This window comes from Kryptolebias marmoratus, linkage group LG2, assembly GCF_001649575.2.
Source record: "Kryptolebias marmoratus isolate JLee-2015 linkage group LG2, ASM164957v2, whole genome shotgun sequence".
Classification (NCBI taxonomy): Eukaryota; Metazoa; Chordata; class Actinopteri; order Cyprinodontiformes; family Rivulidae; genus Kryptolebias; species Kryptolebias marmoratus.
Window position 1 is genome coordinate 11,113,793 of NC_051431.1, and position 20,921 is coordinate 11,134,713.

At 41.5% G+C, this 20,921-nt stretch overlaps 2 protein-coding genes across 3 annotated transcripts in view; both read left to right on the forward strand.

The window, feature by feature from the left end:
- nmd3 (NMD3 ribosome export adaptor) overlaps nt 1-5,876 on the forward strand; it is a 12,076-nt gene extending 6,200 nt beyond the window's left edge. For both annotated transcript variants that reach the window (XM_017424593.3, XM_017424594.3), the window contains exons 8-16: nt 125-203; nt 398-494; nt 825-942; nt 2,367-2,512; nt 2,805-2,917; nt 3,157-3,229; nt 3,395-3,501; nt 4,104-4,174; nt 4,345-5,876. In XM_017424593.3, the coding sequence (XP_017280082.1) occupies nt 125-203; nt 398-494; nt 825-942; nt 2,367-2,512; nt 2,805-2,917; nt 3,157-3,229; nt 3,395-3,501; nt 4,104-4,174; nt 4,345-4,478 (938 nt within the window). In that variant the 3' untranslated portion in view covers nt 4,479-5,876. The remainder of the gene's footprint in view (nt 1-124; nt 204-397; nt 495-824; nt 943-2,366; nt 2,513-2,804; nt 2,918-3,156; nt 3,230-3,394; nt 3,502-4,103; nt 4,175-4,344) is intronic.
- Nucleotides 5,877-8,807: 2,931 nt separating this feature from the next.
- sptssb (serine palmitoyltransferase, small subunit B) lies at nt 8,808-13,889 on the forward strand. The gene is made up of 2 exons (XM_017424639.3): nt 8,808-9,025; nt 11,301-13,889. The coding sequence occupies exon 2, from the start codon at nt 11,309-11,311 to the stop codon at nt 11,549-11,551; it is 243 nt and encodes an 80-aa protein (XP_017280128.1). The 5' UTR covers nt 8,808-9,025; nt 11,301-11,308; the 3' UTR covers nt 11,552-13,889.
- Nucleotides 13,890-20,921: the final 7,032 nt, after the last annotated feature.

A 20,921-nucleotide genomic window follows, 5' to 3' on the forward strand; every position in this document is an offset into this window, starting at 1 on the left:
CGCCCACCCAATCAGCTTCCTCGTATGGATTGTTTGCATGTGTAGGAGCTCTGAAATAGCGCTGACCCGCCGGTGATGAATTTCTTGGCGGAGTGTGTCTGACGGTGTTGCTCTTCTCTCGTAGACGGGATTGATTTCTACTACGGCTTCAAGCAGCACGCGCAGAAGATGGTGGACTTCTTGCAGTGCACCGTGCCGTGCAGGTGAGCGCCGCTGAAGAAATCTTTATTCAGAAGTTCTGCTTTCCATGTCTTTTAGCAACAGTATATTTGTAAGAATCTTATCCCCGAGCTTCTTTTACATGCATACAAAACTCTTTTATCTGTTTGATTTGTAAAACAAGGACTGTGACGTCTCTTTAAATGACGTATTAATGTATTTTTTTATTCTTTTAAAGGTGTAAAGCCTCTCAGCGCCTCATCTCTCATGATATTCATTCGAACACCTACAACTATAAGAGCACTTTCTCCATAGAAATTGTTCCCGTGTGCAAGGTACACAACAGCTTCATGTAAATGTTTTAGCTTTACGGTTTTGTTTGAATTTGTTTTTGGAAATCAAATGTATCCAGATCCGCTCAGCAGCTTTAGGATTTTATAGTTTTTTTTGTTGTTTTTTATTTACAAAAAATGTTAAAAATACATGAAGAAAAAGAGGATTTATTTGGTTTTATAACAAAACATAGATTAGTTCTTGCACTTTTGGATTTCTCGGTTGCATTTTGTTTTGACAGCTCTGTTAAATGAAAACATGCCGTCATTTGAGAAACAAACGTCTGTAAACATCTTTGCGGCCTCAGCTCCACGGAGTGTTTTGTTTTTCAGGACAACGTCGTGTGTCTTTCTCTGCGGCTGGCGCAGAGCCTGGGGAACATGGGGCAAATCTGCGTGTGCGTTCGCGTCACCAGCACCATCCATCTCATCGATCCCCGCACGCTGCAGAGTGAGTTTTCCTTCGGCGCCGCTGCGTTGTGACAGCGCTCGGCGTCCACTCCCTTCGTTCTGCCCCACGTTAACTGCAGGTTTACCTCTGCAGCGTGAAATAAACACAGATGTTTAAATACAGATGTTCAGAAACTGTCAGAAAGACAGTTAGGTTCAAAACATCAGTACTTTGGAAAATTTCCCCACTTTTCTCACTGTTCTGTTTTTCTCTAGTTGATAATTAAATACACAAGGATGTAGAAATCTGCATTGTTTTCTGTGTTTCTAGTGTTTTTGAAACAGAAGTCAGCAGCACAGTTAGCTTTTTCTTTTGAGCAATTCTTAGTTTCAGCTGAATTATTATTATTAAGCTCATACAGTTGTTCCCTTAAGGCCCTTCCAGCCTCCATTAGAAGTCACGAATTCGGCTCTCAGTCATGTAGTCGTGTGATGAAAACGGTGTCAATTTCTTCTCGTAGCAGCTTCGTTTGCCCCTTCTCGACCCAAGCCGAACTCCTTGCAGCCGAGTGTCGTGTGATTGGTCAGTAGTTGTTTATGAGGAAAAGCCGGTGAGCTCTAATGGAGCCATTTTGCTTCTGCAGCTCTGCTGAGAAGCAGCTGGAGGCTGTTAGAAAATACAGCCGTCTTTACGACCGATCCTGCAAAACTTAGAGACCTGTGAACTTAAAAAGACGGCGCAGAGACGCAGGCGGCTCTTCGTGGCTGGGACCGTCTCAGGCCGTTTAATAAACACGTCCGGTCGCAGTAAGGGAAGCAAAATTCTGTACGAGGACAGGAGAGCTGAGGAGCCGACGGGAAGAAACTCGTTTTAATGCCGAAGGAGGAGGGAGGAGCTTCCTGGGAGTTCGGAACCATTGACGATGAAAGGTGTGAAAACGAACGTCTCGTGACCGCGAACAGACTTCCTGACCTCTTACGGAGCACGCCGGAGCCATTAGCTTACTGCAGTTTTGTGTAAAAACAGTTTGAGGATGATGATGAACAAGTTGATCTCAGCCATCCTAAATCCTCCGTCTGCTTCCACAACACATACAGAGACATTCATAAAATTACCTTTGAAATCATCTCTTTTTTTAGATGTGTTGTCGGTACTTCAGTGATGTACCTTGCCAGTTTTAGCCGCAGTCACTTCTCAACCAAATTCCCAGTCTCTGCAGCAGCACGTGTTTTTATTACACTTCAAAGAGCAGGATGTTTTAGTTGAGGACAATAAAAGCCAAAAGTCTAATCAGCAGATACAGCCTGAGTCAGTAATTAACTTCTTTCAGCTGTTCTGCTTGTGCACTTTATTTGTAGTGTAGGTAAGATGTTGTTCCAGTTGTTGTTTTAAAAGAATGAGCAGAAAGGACGATTTAATTTCAGTCTGGCTTTGTTTGTTCTGATGTCCAGTGTTTGTCATTCATAATTCATCTCTTGCGTTAGTTGCGGAGGTGGACGGGAACACGTACTGGCGTAACCCCTTCAGCAGCCTCTGTAGCCCGCGGCAACTGGAGGAGTTCATCGTTATGGACGTGGACATCATCCGAGACCAGAAGCTGGGTGCTGGAGCTGGCATGAAGTCCAACAAGGTGAGGCTGTGCGTGCGTGCGTGTGTGTGTGTGCTGGTGCAGAACAGATTGCATTATGGGGGAACATTGCTCTGCTCTTAGAGGTAAAAATCAATAGCAAGCCATTACATTATTCCTGAACCTGTGTGCAGGACTCGAGCCAAGATGAGAAAACCACTCAGTTCCCGTTTTTCCTCTTTCTGAATGTTGCGCTGTCGTTGATGCAGCTGTCTGAGCAAACAGGAGGAATGTTGCTTCGGTGTTTTTACTGACTTTATTCTACGTTTCTGTCCTTTTTGTTCGCCTGTCACAGCACACCCTGGCTGAGGTGTGGGTCCAGAAAACGTCCGAGATGGACACGAGTCAGCAGTACCACTGTCGCACCTTCCTGGGTCACCTGCTCAACATCGGAGACCTGGTGCTGGGGTGAGCTGTACATTTATGCCCCGAAGCGATTCTGGGGTGTCCCTCTCTGCTGTGCTGCAGCCTCCATTAGCTTCTGAAGAGGAGGAAGTTTCCTTGTAACCCTGACAGTAATTAGAGGCTCTGGTTTTCAGACACAGTAGAATTACTGAGTTCACATTAAAAGCACTGAACCTCCGCGTGGAAACAGTCAGTTTCACAAAGTTTCTGCTTTAATTTCTTGTTTCCTTCTGTCTCTTCAGGTATGACTTTGCTAACTCCAACGTTAACGACGAGTACCTGAACAAGATGAACCCTCACCACGTTCCCGATGTGGTAAATTCACTTCTCTGACCACTCATGGTGTAAAACTTCAAGATCCAGACTTTGATTCTAGTGCTTTTTGTTCACTGTATTAACGCTGACCTCTAGTGGTAAACCCTGTTAGACAGAAGGAACAGTGAGTGAAATGAAACGGCTCGTTTCCACGTTGACTGAAAGGTGCTGATCAAGAAGAGCTACGACCGCAGCAGGAGGGCGAGGCGCAGGAACTGGAAACTGCAGGAGATGGCCAGAGACCGCGAAGGCATGGACACCGATGACGAAAGGTGGGATCGGGGATTGTGTTGGGACGTGTTAGTTTGAGACTCGCTGCAGAACAATGTGAGCGCGACTCAAAATCATACAGAAGTCTGGCGCATTGGATGAAAATCTCGGATTTTGAAGAATATTCTGGATTATTGATGCTTTTTTTAGATGAGTTCTGTCACACAGAGGAATAATTTACATCACTGGGTGCACAGGGTTCAGTTAAAGTAAGGATTTAGTGTTTTTCAGATTTTAATAAAAGGATAAATCTTGGATCCATTCTTTAAATATGAATCTGCTCAGAAAATATTAGATCTAGCTCCAACTAAAGCATTTTCTCCTATTTGTTTCTTTAAAGAAACCCGAAATAAAGAGTTTAAAACAGCAGGAAGACGCCACAACATTTGCCAATCTTTTTTTTTTTAACCCCATGAGGTTAATATTAAAATCCTGGCGCATCTGTTGTTTGTTTTTGTTGCAATAACGGTGTTTTAAAAAAATCCCTGAGAGCAGTAAAGAGACCTATAGTGACTCAGTTTATGAATAATTTAAGGGAACACTGAATTTTCTGTGGAAGTGTCGTCAGATGGATTCGTCCTCATTTTTGTTTTTGTGTCTTCAGACAATACCAGGACTTCCTGGAGGACCTGGAGGAAGACGAGGCTTTGAGGAAGAACGTCAACATCTACAGAGGTGAGCAGGCTTTCCTGTCCAGCACTTTTCTCAGAGACATTTTAACCATTTGTCCCTTTTCAGACTGTTGCTCTTTTTCTGACAACTCGTCACACCGTACATTATAGATTTAATATTGGACGGTTAATGAGCAGATGCTAATTAGTTTCATTTATTTATTCATTTCCCAGATGCCTCGAAGATCCCGGTGGAGAGCGACACGGACGACGACGGCGCGCCTCGTATCTCCCTGATGGAGATGCTGGAGGAGCTCAGTCTGGACGACGCCACGGGAGCAGAGGGCGCCAACATGATGACGGACTAACCAGCAGGACGGCCGATTTGTCTCATTTCAGGTCCCCTGATTGTGAGATAATTACAGGGTGTCTGATTTTTGACCTGGCGGCAAATCGAGGACTGATCATGTTAGGAAATTTAAAAAAAAAGAAGAAAGAAAATCCACAGATTCTCTGACTCTGGTGGAATGACTCACAACCACAGTGAACTTGGACTCAAAGAGAATTAAATTCAGTCACTTCTACAGCACAGTTTTGTCCTTTCTTTAACTGACGGGAATAAACGTGTGCCCTCACACATCGCTTTCTGCTCGTCTTCCATAAGCTGAGACAAGTCAGTTAATGGTGTCATTTGGTTACTGTGGGCTTTATGCAAAAGCTCTTTCAGCTGTGTTGTGTGTTTAGAGAAAGTGCTGTCTGTGCTCCGAGATCTGTTGGAAACTCCAGATACGGATTAGATTTAAATACGCTCCGAACGGGGCTGCTGTTAACACCCTCCCACCACCACCCAAAAACCTGCAGATCTGCATAATACTGATGATTATTGGTCCAAACGTGCACCAGAACACTTCATCAGTGGCACGTTTGTTTTATCACCTGCAGGGCAAGTACCACATGCAAAGGAGCTCCAAAACGCCACTGTGAATAATTCCCATCAGCTCCCACTCGTGTGTAAAATAAGTAAATTCACGCTCAGGTAAACCCCTTCAGGTGTGGAAGAGTTGGTATTGTTTAATGCTGTGGCGTCTTTAGCTTTGATTTATGGATGCGTAGCCAATAAAACACGAGCAGCACCACAAACTGGCTGCAGGAAAAACGAATAAATTGTGGTTAATTTGTAGGACTTGTGATGGAAAGATAATGAACAGTTAATATCTTACCTGCTGTAGATGGTTTTTAAACGACGTCAGTTTGGAGAAATGGGTAAAGTAGAGCAAATAGGGGACAGCGCCTCGTTTTTGTACTATAAACACAAACGCGGCGGTGATTTATCGAGTATTCACAGTCAGGTGTCGCCTAAATAAACACCAGCATGATGTGTCAGAATACGTCTGAATTTGAAACAATGGACTGCATGCTTTTACCGAGAAAAACCCGTCCCCATAACACTGATGTAAAATGCATTTAAACATATTTTACACTTTTTCGTTGTACCTATTTTACACGAGTTTGGACTTCAGCTGCGACGAAATCACAAGCTTTATTATTTACAAATATTATCCAGGAAATATTTCTGTTCAGAACATGATTTTATAAATACATGTGTGTAAGATAACTTCATAACAGTCAAAATGTTTCTGCTTTATGTTCTGATTTACAGCATATGTTACAGTGTTTCATATTTGCTTTTAAATGGTTTACATATAATTCCAACGAGGGTTGCTGCCATCTTAAAACTTAAATAAAAAAACCAAACTACAACACTATTAATCTCATGTTTTATTCTGGCAGTATTCCAGCTGGAAGTGATCTTTCCACATAACTCGGCTCCAAAAGATCTGAACGTTCCCTTTAAAAGCAGAGGTAGAAATTGGTTTGGTTGAAAAGATGCGTATCTACAAATACCCATCTAGCTTCGAGTAGTGTAAACTTGGGTTGTGTCATCGGTTTTGCTGCTCCCCCCGCAGTTTTGGGGGCTTTTTGTGGTAATTAATCCTCCGGTGGAATGTGTGTGTGTGTGTGTATCACAGGGTGTATTATGGTCTCGCATCTTAACTTGAGGAGGGCGGAGGAGAACCCGTCTCCTTTTTCACACACCTGAGCTGCTTTTTAATGGTAATCAGATCCACTTGGGAAAGTGAATGAAGTGAATCCACAATACGAGTGTGTGTGAGTGTGTTTTCAGCCTGACTTCCTCACCATTTGTTTGTCTCCTATGTGCTCAGTCTGAGCTTTTAAGCCAGCGGTTCTCGAAAAGTACCGGCGGTGGTACTTGGAAACAAAAAATTTAATATCAACTATTTACAAGATGAATAATAAACACTTAACCACGATGAGCCAAACTGTGATGTAAAGTTTAAAAAAGAAAAAGAAAAAAAGAGCCTAAAACGATGAGTAGTTCAAGCTGATTAGGATCTTGGCTTCAAATGGACACTAGTTGAAACAGCAATGTTTTGAGAACCCCTATGGAAACCGTAGTAGACTTTAGTTAAAGGATGAACTAGTGCAAGCGTCATTTAAGCCTTCACACATCATTTGCTGTGAGTCTGGCTACTCGTCCAAGTATAATTTAAGCCTCTGCTTTGCAGCTTTTTGGCCCGCCAGCAACAAAAAGCTGCAAAAACGGCAAGAAAACCTGATTCAAAAGTTCCTTACGAGGCACGAGACGCTGCTGTCAGCCATCTTCGACCAGTGTTACAGTTCGGGTTTGGTCAGATATAAATATAAGCTTGTACGATTTCTTGTTGATGCCTGTAGCAGTAACAGAGAGAGTAGCACATACTATAAGTTTGAAACCACTGCTTGAAGCCACCTCACCGGTTCAGACTCTGTTTGAGGTCGGAGGCGTGATCCTAAAGGCTGTCGAGGGCGAAACTCTCCGATTTAAATAACCAGCAGCCGTTTGAACTACGTGTAGAAACCCCAGCGGCTCGTTCTGCTGCAAATCTCTGGCAGAGATCTGCTCTGGGTTCAAGCCGGCCTTTCTAACAATAACCAAACAAACAGCGGTGCATCCAGGCATAGCGCCGATGTGCTCCATCAGCTCTGGCCTTGTTTACACATCAGCAATTCAGCGTCAGAACTGAGCTGGTCTGAAAAAACTCCCTTTAAGGAGATAAGATTCTTCAACTGTCTATATCTCACTTGTTCTATAAAGTATGGGATGAAAAGACCGTAGATGGTTCCATCTGACTAATAGTTTTGAGAACTCAGATGTGGTCGGATGGTTTCATCCACTCATCATAGGTGTGGATGTCGTCTTCATTTTGAGCCATTTGGCCATGATGACAAGGTGGATGTTTGGACAAATTTAAGTGAGGCTTTACTAGCTGCTGAGCACGGTGGTGGTAGCATCAGGCCGTGGTACCGGTGGAGGGAATGGGATGTTTGGGAACAACCAAGAACTACCCGTGAATCGGCTCAATGTGGAGCCGAATGTCTTCATGGTGGAACGAGACAAAGATTGAACTTTTTTTTTTGGATGTGTGTTTGTTTGGAGGAGTTGAGGTGAGACTTTCTCACACAAAAACACTACAAACCCTCGAGCATGGCGGCGGTAGCGTCATGCCGTGGCACTGGAGAATTGCCCAACTCCACCTCAGTTCTGCAGCTGAAACGGCGGAAACTTGGACACGGATTGGGTGACCCAACGAGCCGATGATCCCGGACTCTTATTGAAACTGGCCTCTGATTGGTTAAAGCAGATAACGACTTCAATCCGATGGAAGGTTTGGGCTTGACAACCGAATCCGTGCACAGGAACCCATTTCAATCCATAGCTCTTGCTGTTAAATTCACTCTGCACTGGCTCCCTGTACATTTGAGGATCCATTTCAAAGTTTTGATTTTTAACCTTCAGGGCACTTCATGGTCTGACTCCCAAATGTATCTCGGCTCTTCTGAAGCCTTTCTGTCCACCCAGGTCTTTGAGATCCTCAAATCAAATGTTGCTGGTGGTACCTCGCACCTTTTATAAAACACGTGGAGACAGAGCGTGTCAGGTGGTGGCACCCAGGCTCTGGAACGCTCTCCCTCTTTTAAGAAACATCTTAAGACATTTTTTATTCCGACAGGTTTTTAGTTCGGTGTTGTTTAATGCTTTTAGGTCTGGTTTTACTGTCTTTTTTTGTTATGTTGCTCTCTGTTCAGCACTTTGTGATGCTGTTGTCTGTGAAATGTGCTAATAAACAAATAAAGCTTACTTAGATATAAATATAAATCATTCAGCATGCCCATGATGAGGGAATGTAGACTTCTGGCCACAAATCTACAAACATGTTTTGAAGTGTTATTTAGTATAACAGATGGAGGCTATGGGGGGGGGGGATGTTAGTTTGAAGTAATTAATTTTATATTTCTGGTGTGTATGAGGAGTGAAAATAAGCCACAGCATCCTGGCTGGTTCCTCCTCCAGCTGCGTCACTGCGGCGGGACGGGAGGAGAGGAGGGGGAGGGGAGGAGGAGGGGGAGAGAAGTGGGGGTGAGACGAAACCTGCCAAGTTTAAAAAAAATAAAATAAAATGCGGATCTGACATGGCTGGAAGAGAGCTGCAGCCGGGACATCCTCCCCTCCGGCGGCTCTGATGCTTCTGCTGCTCCCGTCTGTCTGCCATCACACACACACACACACACACACACACACACACACACACACACTGGTCTATGCGTCAAACAGCCCTCGGACACTCCACCTGCATGATCCGCCAGCCCGCCAGGTGAGTGGTTAGTGTAAGCACGGGCTGTGGGTGTGGTGCCATTTTTCCTGCCCTGCCTGCGGAGACGGGACGGATTTACGCAAAGCAGCGGAGCAGCAGAGAGCAGCTCAGCTCGTCCTCCTGACATTTCTGCCAGGTTTTTTTTTTTTTATTATTATTATTATTATTCCCAGGGGGGCTGTTCCCGTCGGCAGCAGGAGGTGAGTCGGAACCCGGGGTCGGCCCCACACATGGCCGATTAACCGATTAAATGATCGAATTTGATCGTTTGTGTTAATAAATTACAAATTATCCTTTTAAAAAAAAGAGCAAAAATGTCCTAAATATGAACTTCAAAGTTGTAAATCCAGACAGTAATGACTTTGTTTTTTTTTACTAATGACTTAGATATCTTGTTTACAGTTTCTTAAAGCTGTTTTCCCATAAATTAAAAACACTATGTACACCTGCACCTGTTGGCCCCGCCCCCTTACACCTGTGGTACCTCACAGATAAACAAAGTTTCCTATACCTGGACACAGGTGCATTTGTAGGTTAAAGGCAGATGTACTGGGACATTTTTAGCAGGCGATCATACATATGCTTGTGTCTGTTAGCGAAATATCTCACGATCTACTGGATGAATTTTACTGAAACGCTCAGAGAGTACTCATTGGATGTACATCTATGAGTGAATAACTTTAGGAGTCAAAGTAGCTGACACAGCTTATTAGCCTTAGCAAACATAAAAGTGCTACAATTCAGTTAATTTGAGAGAAACTGAGCTTAACCTTGGTGTGGTAGTAGCTGAGAGTCATCCCTGAGTGCAAATTGCACAACATCCCTGTTTTAACTGTGGCATGCAAGGTGGTGGCTGTTCCTTCAAGAAATGCTCTTTTTTTTTCAATTTTAAAACTTTATCCTGGAAAAAAAAAGACCAGGATGCCTTAAATATGAAGCCAAAGTTCCAAATCCAGACAATCTTCACTATCGGGGTGTCTTTATTAGTAACTTAGGTCGAATCTTTACTGCTCATTTGTAAATCAGGTTGTTTTTCCACGGTCTCCTGAATTAAACAGGATGTACACCTGCACCTGTTGGCCCCGCCCCCTCCACCCCCACCCCTAGCTGTTGACTTCTGCCTCAGAGGTCAACAAAGCCTCCCACCATACCTCGACACAGACAGGTGCACCTGCGCACAAAGTCGAGCACTTTTGATCTGTTCGCTTCGCAACGAGCCACTTTTATTTTGAAAACAAAGCGAAGGGTACGTTTCGGTCTGGCGGCGTGGTAATGTGGGAGGATTAAACTCTGTTATCCCTGTGTGACACAAACAAACACAAACGTGGGAATAGGGAATAGGTGATGACAGCCTGATGTCATCAGGGAGCCGTGATGCGAATTTCACAGCTGTTTTTCCTCGTGATGCTTCTTGAATCCTGTATCCTGTAAGGAGATGGAGATTTACCCCCTCAGGGCGCTGCTGTGGGCTTAGAGGTGGGACAGAAACCTCCCAGTCCCCTCTCATACCTGCTTATTAATAAGCACACAGCTAACAAGCAGGGGAGATGAATTTCCATTGTAGTTTCTCAAAGTAATCAGAGACACGCAGCAAAACACTTTGAACGCACCTAAGGAGGAAACTTCAATTCTAAAACATACAGAATATATCAATTAGCACTAAGTGTTATTGAAATTAATTCCAAATAAGATCTTTTTCTATTGTTGTATTTACTTACTTAAGTATTTTTGAAATAATCTCAATTTTGTTTAATGTATACATTTGTTTTTTGTTATTTATGTTAATTCAGTTCAGTTTATTTATTTGGTGCCAGTTCCCAACAAAAATGCCAATTAGTAAAAGTTATAAAGCTAAGGAAGCCAGCGGGTTGCGTCGAATCCTCACTTCGTCGCAATCCCCCACCCCGAGCGGCACGTTGGCGACAGCGGGAAGGAACATCCAACAGAACCAGAACCAGAACCAGGCTCGGGATGGGCGTCCATCTGCCTCGACCAGCTGGGGTCTGAGAGGACAGGAAGGAGACGCAGACAAACAAATAATGACTAATCCACGTGTAGTTTCTATCGGAAGCAAAATAAACCCAAACAAACTGCACATTCATATCATCGCAGATGTGTTCCTGTTTCATTATGCAAGTAAGCGACGATGTTTTCTTCCAGAGTAACACAGACAGGATTATTCACGGGTGATGTTGAGGTAGAATTTCACTTTCTGGGACAAACTGCGACGTGAGGCAGTTTTGAAAACATCTCAAACCTTTGCGAGGGTAGTCTGGTTTCCTTGCACGAAGATCAAGGCTCCGAGTATGTTAAAAAAAACAACAACTGCACAACAAAATTTCTTCAAAAAATAAGCAGAGTTTTTGTCTTGTTTTTGTTAGTTTTTGTAAATCTAGAGCACCAGAATTGTATTTTTCTTTCTCTCGTCAATATATGTGCAAACGTCTCGACTCTGCTGTCATTTCTTCACCTCAGCCTGCAGGATGAACTTCAAAAACATGAGGGAGTACTTGGCTTGGCTCTACTACCAGTACCTGCTCATCACTGGCATCTACGTCCTGGAGCCGTGGGAAAAGTCCATCTTCAACTCCATTTTCTTCTCCGCCATCGCCATGGTAATCTACACCTCGTACGTCTTCGTACCCATCCACGTGCGCCTGGCGCTGGAGTTTTTCTCCGGGATCTTCGGCAGCCAACCTGAGAGCACTGTGGCGCTCATGAACTAAGACAAAAAAAAAAAAAAAATGGAAGAAGAAGACGTGTGAGTCTGTAAATCATTTCCTGCGGCTCAACTCTTTAGCTTCCACGTTACCCTGAGAACCACAGGTCAGGTCAGGTCAGTTCATCGATACTGAAGGCATGAAGATTTCACTGGAATTTTCTAGAAATCAGAGCCTTACTCACTTCCTTTACAGCCCAAGACCTCTGGCCTTACCCCGTGGTATTACACAACAGTACTTTAATTTCACACCCTGATTGTGAAATGTCTGTAAATGTCCTGTATGATTGCAAACTTCCTCTGGGTTTTGCAGGATAGGGTCATATAAGAGTGTCAGAACAGCATGCTTGTCTCGCTACAGAGTACTACTAGAGTCCTTCCTCCACGTGAGTTTCGACGACAAACTTCAGAGGCTCGTGGCAGCATTTCACATTTCACAGCTGGAGATTGTAAGAGAAACGATGCTTTATGATGGAAAGCTCTGAGGGTTTTTAATCTTGCTGCTTTTGGAGAATATTTTTCATAGCGCACTATAATTTTCTGAAACTGAAATGCCCTTTTTGGAGCAATAAGTTATTCATATGCTTTTCTATGTTGGCGATAAAAAACAAAAAGTGGCTTATATGTCTGACTCCTCAACTTACTGCTCACTCGAGAGCAGCCAAATCCCATTTCCTAGCCATAACCCTATCCTTTGGCCCTTAATTTAAAATCGCAGAAAATTACCATGTCAATAAGTCGATACGCCGTCGGTTGTCGCCAGTTTCTTTTTTTTTATGTAAACAGAAGCAAAGAAGCTAGTTATCCAGTCTGCCTGGAATACACTAAACTAGGCACTGGAGCGCTTGTTGGGACAATAAAATGTTTTAATGGAGAAATATGATGCTACTTTCACCATTTTTAATGCTTGTTAAACATGATTTACAATAATGTGAAACTTAGTAGACTGATACTCATCAAACTAAGCGTTACGATGTTTCTTCTGCCGGTAAAAAAAATGTTTTGTTGTTGTTCCAAGTGCAGCTTTATACTTTTCATTTCAAAGTATGTACCCCCCTAAAGATGTGCACATTTAAGGTTTAGAATGTCCCGCTCTGCATGACCTAAAAACCCGGGATACCCTTCTCCCCGGAGTGAACACATAAAACAAAAGTGGACGGAGCGAAGTGGCCTGAGTAGAGTAGTAGAGTAGATAAACAAAGAGCGGATGAAATCTCACCAGCATGAGTGTGAAGTCCTTTAAAGTATGGTTGGGTTTTGCACATCTGCTTCACCCGTGTTGATGTTACTGATGATGGACAGCTCTTCGCTAAAACCCGAGCTTTTCACAACATTCTGAAATGCACCTGATATCACTGCGTCTGTGCTTTTGTATGTAAAACTCCGCCACCTTGTTTTTTAAGTTGCCTTTATGCGCCGCTGAGTTGTAGAGTTCGGTGCAATAATGCATGCAAACTGGCGCAGCTGATCTTGAAAGAGAAAGCCAACAGAAACCTCGAGCTATGCAATGGATTTTCAAACGTCCCAATCAGGACTCTGTGTGTTTTGTTCCTCTGCTGGGAAAGGTAATAAAATGACTGCACAGATAAAAGCGGAGCCCTCGCTTCATCTGCCTTTTTGTAACCTGTTGGTATGTCAGAAAGGTGCGCTCAGGGCAGAGTATGAGTAAATATTGATATAACACACCTCCCTTTATGTTCAGGCTTGGCTTTGTTGAAAACATACTGTAGCTTTACTCCACACGTGTTTGCTGTCTCGCTCGCAAAATATCAAATTGCGGCAGGAAAAACCGGTCAAAGAGAAAACTGATGCGCTTGACTAAAGAAACCGTCTTCCCCTCCTATAGTTGATCTATAGAGAAAGAACCCAAATGGTTTAGTTTGAGTGTATTAAGTAGCTGCGACAAGCATTGTGCATAGTTTTGTGCTTGAAATCATCTTCAATTATTTATGTTTTGGATCGAGGGTTTCGCTAATTACATATAAGCATGATCTCTAAGTTAATTTTATTTATACGAAGTTGTATATTTATATGCACTGGTAAATGCTTGGCTGGTTACAATGTCAATTACCAAATGTTGTTTTGTTTTTCATTATTTATGTGTATCTCCTGTGGCCATAAATAACATGTAATTTGTCCTTTTTGTTTGTTTCTCTGCCTTAAAGGGCTTTTTTTATATCGTACCCAGTTTTTATTATGTTCCCACAACTTTTGATAAATACTTCCTTTAGTACCACATATTTTCAACAAGATCAAACAAACTGTTTGTTTTTCTTCACTAAACTAAATGTCTTATTTGTACAACACATCATTCATCACAGAATAAAGAAATCTGAGGATCCTAGGACAACTAGTTTCTGTCTTATTATTGCCTGCAGGACAAAAAGTGGGAAATTATGTAATTGTTTTAAGTGTTTATCTGTCTGTTAGCAAAATAACTGTTGAACAACTAGATAGCTTTTAATGAAATTTAGAAAGTAATCATTGGACGCAATTAACTTTTGGTGTTAACTGCATTCAAGATGGGCGCTACAGCTAATCAACCTTAGCAAACACAAAAATGGCCCCATGATGCAGTCAGTTTTATAGATATTGAGCTAAAACTTGGTGTGGTAGTAGCTGAGAGTCATCCCCTACATATACTGGGAGTGCTAACAGGTCACACAAGATCTCTGATTAAAACTTGGGTGTGCACTACAGTGGGTAACATGCGTTCCTTCAACGCCGCTTTTAGTGTTTTTACACCCACTATTTGTAACAGTGTGACATATATTTTAATGAAGGATATTTATTCAATTAAGCAGATCAGTTACTTTGAAACGGAAGAACAAAAGCTTCGACATTCCACATCTACGACCCAAAACACTGTACCACATGAAATGAATTTGCACAATAAGAAGAGCCATCAAACCAGTTCTCCTGAAATGAGGATTGAATGCTCAGGGGTTTTGTTTACCCTGCATACACCTGGTAACCTCCCATTCCGACAAAGCGCTGTTGACTCGAGGCTGACCGTTTTATTTCCCCCCAAAACAGAGAAAATATTAAAAAGACAAAGCAACCTGACTTCTATTCTACAGAATAAAAGTCAACTACAGAATAAAAGTCCAGATGCCATGATGACGGAGAATCGACGCCAGTAGACGACCGCTTTCTTTGTTCAGTCAAGCGTAATATAACCCCGTTCGTGTAGAATAGGGCCAGACAAATGGGTTTGAGATTGGGAAAGATTTCTTGCACTGTTAAATAACTTGACCTGGACGGTGGATAAAGTAGCAGGTTAAGCTGCTCAGATCAGGGTTTGACAGGACAGCTGTGCTTATGAGTTGTAACTCAACACCTCTACCTTGTATTTTTCCAGGATGTTGGAAGGCAATAGGGGCAACACCCTCGGCTGTCAACCCAGCACACTCAATCATGCCCCCAAATTCTATTAAAATCCCTATTTTCTTCCTCCTTTTCTCTCGTTTTAACCTCTTTTCCTGCCTCTCTCCTTTGACATAAAAGGCATTTTTTGTGTATTTGTCCACACCTTCTTATGTGCTAGTGGATTTGTTTCTATCTCAGAGTTTTGGAGGTCCGTTGACCCTGCTCACGTCAGTTTATATCCCATGAAGGAATGGGCTGAATCTTATCTCGGTTAGAACAAGCTGTAAACAAAGATAACTGCAGACCCAGATGCACTCAAAACACCCAGAGAGGTGGCTGGTGTATTGTTTCTGTGGTGTTTACATGTGTCCTGTTACTGTTTCACCCAAACAATGAGAAACAGACCAGGAGGGAAGGGGAGGGGGACTCCTAGCAACTGTTAGCGTCCACAGACAGTGAGGTACATGACACCGAAACAAAAAAAAAAGACACATTTGTGTCAACGCTGCTGGGATTAGGTTCACAAGGAAACCCCAGAAAGTGTTCAAATACTGATACAATTACCCACATTCGTTGACGTCCTTCACTCTGACTCACACAGCTTTTCCACAAATAAAACCTTTATACGTCCTTCTTTAGTCTTCTACAGGCATGACATCAAAATAAACATATCAACGATATTCTGTTCAAACACCAAACAACCAAAGAATCAACAACGGACTTTCTTGGACACACACACACACACATCCTTGTTTTTCTTTCTTATGAGGACAGTGTGACCTCAAATCCTTCAAACAAGTCCTAATTGTTACGACTGACAATTTACCATTAAAGTTGGCCTTGAGGTTCAACCATGCAGAAAAAAATGATAATAGTGAGACTCAACTATTTTGGTATCAACAAAGCTTTTAGACTTTTTAAGTAAGGCATCAAGTTTTTAGGCCCACTTCAGCAGAAAAACAAAAACAGCACACAGGCGTTCGTGCAATTATCCTTATTAGGACATTGTTTTGACTGTCCAAACTATCAGGAACATAAAAATAACTTTTAAAGAACTATAACTTTTGATGAATTACTACAGGGATGAATGGCATGATTCACAAACATTTACAAAAATGAACACATGGAGAACATTATTATCAGTTGTCTTCACTTTTGGCTCTCAAAAATACAAGAATAAAACACCTTCTGTGACATATGTTGTTGTTTAGTTTTTTACAGCTGTGCAAGGACAATGATAATCTTAACGCTATTTTGCTCAAATATTGAACAACCGAAAAGTCAGCAACAGATTTAGACACACACACATGATTGCTTTTATATCTTATAAAAACTTGTGGTGTTAACAATGTGATTTCAAATCTTTTACCCAAACCATAACTGTCCAAACTAAAAACTATTACTATTACTATTAAAGTTTACATCAAGTTTCAATCCTCTAAAAAATAAAACTTGGGGCTCAACTGTTTTGGTACCAACAAAGCTGTCAACAAAGGATTTTGGGGCCCTACTTGTGCAGAAAAACAAGAAAACACACACACACTTTGTGTTATCGTTCATATTGTGTTCAAAACTTTTTCCAACTCCAAACAGAAGCCTTTTCTATAGCTCTAGTCTTATTTGTACTTTTATTCTGTTACAATGCGTGGAAACCGTTCTAGCTCGATAACATGAAAAGTTATTATATTTTTCATAGATGCTCACTGTTCCTCACATTTAAAATACGTAAGGACTCTTCAGCACAAAGTGAAGTAATCTATCAGCTTAAAGTGAACGATTTTAGCACAACAATAACAAACTTTAACCTTCAGTAATTTCACATTGTTTCACATTAACCAAAAATGTGAGAAGGTACTCATATGACTCAGTTTTGCGATTCAACGTGAGAACAAATTTAAGAAATTTGGGTTTTTGAGTTCCTCTTTGAAAAAGATCTGTATTATTAAAGAGAAAAAGGGGCACCACCCAGGCGATATAATATATAATATCACAATACCATTTACCAGGTTTGTTTGAAGTATTGTTGTTTGTACAAGTGTGTGTGTGTGTGTGTGTGTGTGTGTGTGTGTGTATTTGTCTGTTGTTGTAGTGTTTTGTTCAAACAGTCATTCTTCTGTGTCTATCCCTGTAATCTTTGAGATTACTTCTAAGGAAAATAGCAGCCACGACAAATGTTTTCCCTTCCTGAAATAAAAATGAGGAGATACCTTTCATATGAATAGTTGTTTATCTAATTTTGAATCGAAATCATTTATCTGCAAAGGTTTTGAACGCATTAAGAGTCAATCAAATAAGCAAACATGAGGAATCAAACATGAGGTATTAGGAAAGCTTTGTACTTTGGGGACAATGAATCACATCCATAAAAGATATCTGTACTTTCTGGATGGAAATACTTTCTTTCATGTCAGCTAACACATTACCTCTGACTAATCTCTGAGCAATCAAACAGGCTTTGTCCAGCGAAATGATGAAATGATACCATTTTTACTGATCAAACACAAACAATCCTTGTCACGACACACCTTAATTTCTATTCTGTGATTTATGAATCATTGATTGTGAACATGAAAGTGGCTGATTAAATCGGCAAGATGTCAGACCACAGCCTAAACCAGGAATGAGGTTGGATACAGTTGGCTGATTTTCACTACAAGTGCTTATTTGGTTCTTTAGTAAGTGCTATTAAATACGCCTGGCTTTATCCAGTGAATTATAGTCTTAAAACAGATTGTAAAAAAAAAATTGTAATCAACATGTGGATTACTGAACTGCATCATATTAGATAAAGCATGAAAAGCAGCTTTATTACATGCATCATTTTGGTTTGAGTGAGAGATCTCCCATTTTCATCACAGCTACTGCAAAGTCAAAAGAAGTCTGCCACCAAGTGGTCCAAAACAGAAATATCAGCTGCGTTACTGTCTTGATGTGTGATTTCTTCGCACATCTTTACACAAAAAAACCCAAAATGGCCCAGATAATGACATGAAGAGTGAGCTGGTATTTAAAAAAAGAAAACGATTTCTTTGAATTGATATTGCTTTTCCAGAGTAAGGTCTTAAAAATTAACAGAAAAGAAGGAAATGCGAGTGAGCTGCTGTGAAGGAATGTTTGACTGAGTGTCAAGAATTTTACTGTGAAACTCACAAGAGAGGGAGGACGATGTGGACACCAGACCTGCCTGATCCCTCCAAGGTTCATGGAGTCTGTTAAGTGAGCTAAAATTCAACACTGCGGAGGGAAAATAATCAGCTTAGGATCTAAAATGAATGGTGTGAAGGTGAAGACAAGATTGCATTTTATTTTGGATTTCTTTTTAATAGGATCTACTCATTTTCTGTAGCACAGAAGGTTCTGTGAAGCTGAAAGTAGAAATATCTGGGGAAAAGTTAGCACTCTCTGGAGGCAGAATTAATAAATTATAGAGCTTGATTTCAACAAAAATGGACATTAAAGACCTGTGCACCTCATTTGGATGCACTTATACTGGCACCTGATCATGTCAGTACCTTAATCCAAACTTCTGTCTGCCATCTTTGAAACCACCGTCCTATAAATTCCTCATTGTGGTGTCAAGTATAAACTGTAGATATGCAAACCGCAGCAGTCGCTGAGTTTAGTAAAACATTGGGAGTAAAAATGGGGGATTTTTTTTTTCCTGCTGTCAAAAGCTCACAGTCTTTCTGAAAGTTCCGGGATTTTTTGGTTCAGCCATATGCAAAACTATGTTGTTAGCCAGGAGTAGCCACTTCCTGCTGAGCTGTCACATCAAATATACAGACTTTTAATTAACTTTACCTAGCTGAAACAAAACAAACTCTCATTTAAGCTACTAATGTATACCAGTTTGTGAAATAAAAACTGATGGCATGTCTTTACATTCTGTTCCCTCACGTATACAACTGTCTGAGTTTCATGGCCGAAACATCTGTTTTTTTTGTTATCATGACGACCATACTGATAATCTTTGTGACGTTTTGCCACATTTCTTTAGTTCTTAGACTCTATATTGTCCTCCTTAGGACGTATATTTGACAAATAAAACAACAAAGCATTACTTGAAGGAATGCAGATTGTCGGCTGTATTGGATGGCAAAATTTTAAACAAAAATCTCATGCCATCTGTTAGTGCCCGGAGTATGTGTCGAGGATGACTCTCAGCTCCTACCACATCAGGTTTTAGCTCAATATTTGTAAAGTTGACTGAGTTAGCTATGGTGACCATCTTGAATCAGGGTGACTCAAAAAGTTAATGAGTTGTTGAGGTACATCCAATAATTACGCTCTGAAAGTTCCATTACAATTTGTCCAGTGGGTCATAAAATATTTTGCTAGTAGACACACACACACACACACACAAATTATCATTTAATTCAAGATGGCAGCCATAGTTTAGCAACCTTGGCGAACTCAAAAACGCTTATAACTCAGTCAATTGTACAGATATTGCGCTAAAATCTGGTGTAGTAGCAGCTAAGAGTCATGCCTTAGCAGATACCCCTAGATTTATTTAACGCCACAGGTTTTCTGTGTGTGCAAAAGGACATTGTGTTTGCACAACCAATTTAGAGTGCCTTACTCTGAAGAATGCAAGCAACCTTATCATTAGAAAGGCTTGTTAGACGGAGTGAAAGGGAAAAGTGTTTCTGTACTTTTATCTGATAAGCAAACTCAGTGCCAACATGGTCGTTTTCCAAAGTCATAAGGGTCTAGATTTCCCTTGATAAGATCTCAGTAAAGAACAACAAAACCATCAATAGTTTTAATAGTGCCCTATGGGGTTCACGGGTTGCTTTGTTGGTTATTATAACATGTCCCTCTGTTACTGACTACCTCTATAACTCTCTTTAACGTGCTCAGTACTCACAGCAGCTTCAAGATCTCCTTTACATGAATAGGGTTAATGTAAGTTAATACTCCTCCATCCATCCAAGGCATCTTTGGTCCTCTTTCTGCTCGGCTGCACTGGCTGTGTAAGTTAACTCTTTCCTGTTCCAAGGGCTATAGTAATAGTGCTTTAGAGTGTGTGGATGGAGGCTAAGGGCAGGGCCGGAGTCAGTGTTAAATCAATGGGCAGGTGAGTAGTACCTGGGTTCTCTGTGACTAGCTGGGCACTGTAAACTGACCGCCACTGTTGTGTGTGGTCTGAAAAGAGCTGAGAGACGACGTTGTTGGGGTCAGGCATGGCGAAACCCAGAGGAACCCTTTTCTTTCTCAGGACATTTCTGCATATCTCACACTTCATCAGTTTGTCTTTTTTATTTTTGAGAGAGAAGTGGAGGACACTTTACAAGCATGAGTGTGTGGGTATTAAAGAGAATAAATATTCGAAGTGGGTAAAATAGCTAAAACAAACGCAAGCTCTTGCTTTTAGAGCTTTCTCTTCATTCCTTCATTCCACCATCAACCCTCTCTAATTCCCTAAAATTTCATTTCCCGTCTCCCTGCTCACTTTTAGCCGGACACAGATCTCTCCAGGGACACGAGGTCTTTGGCAACTGAGGCATGTCCACTTTTCAAACATTCTTTGTCACTGGCAAGTCAAGAGTTTCAACTAGACAGCTACCAGAAAATCACTTTTCTACGAAAAGCCCGATGCTATCTGGTTACTCCGTAAGAATGAGTCATTGTCCAGCCACACAATCATAGTTAACAGATGTCACTGCCAGCAGCCTTGAGAGTTCATGTGCAAATAAGTCGGCCATGGTGATCAGGCGAGCTTTGCAACTGCACTGATTTAAAAGGGATAAGCTGGTTCATTCGACAAACAGCTCAGGTTTAGCAGCTCCTGAGTGATTATCGGAGCTCTTTAAGCTAAAGCTTTCCTCTGGATGTTCACCAAGTATCAGCAGATTGAAAATAATGAGCTCCCTGTATTATGTGCCAATGTGTAGATCTTGTAATCAGTCAGTCTAATTAACAGTTACAGATTTTATAATCAACATCAGCTTGGAACATTCTGCTTAAGATTGCACAAACTTTTCCCCTTTTCGCTTGCAACAACA

Bases quoted from the DNA above. Each gene is read 5' to 3' on its own strand.
- sptssb (XM_017424639.3), top strand. From the start codon at position 11,309: ATGAACTTCAAAAACATGAGGGAGTACTTGGCTTGGCTCTACTACCAG.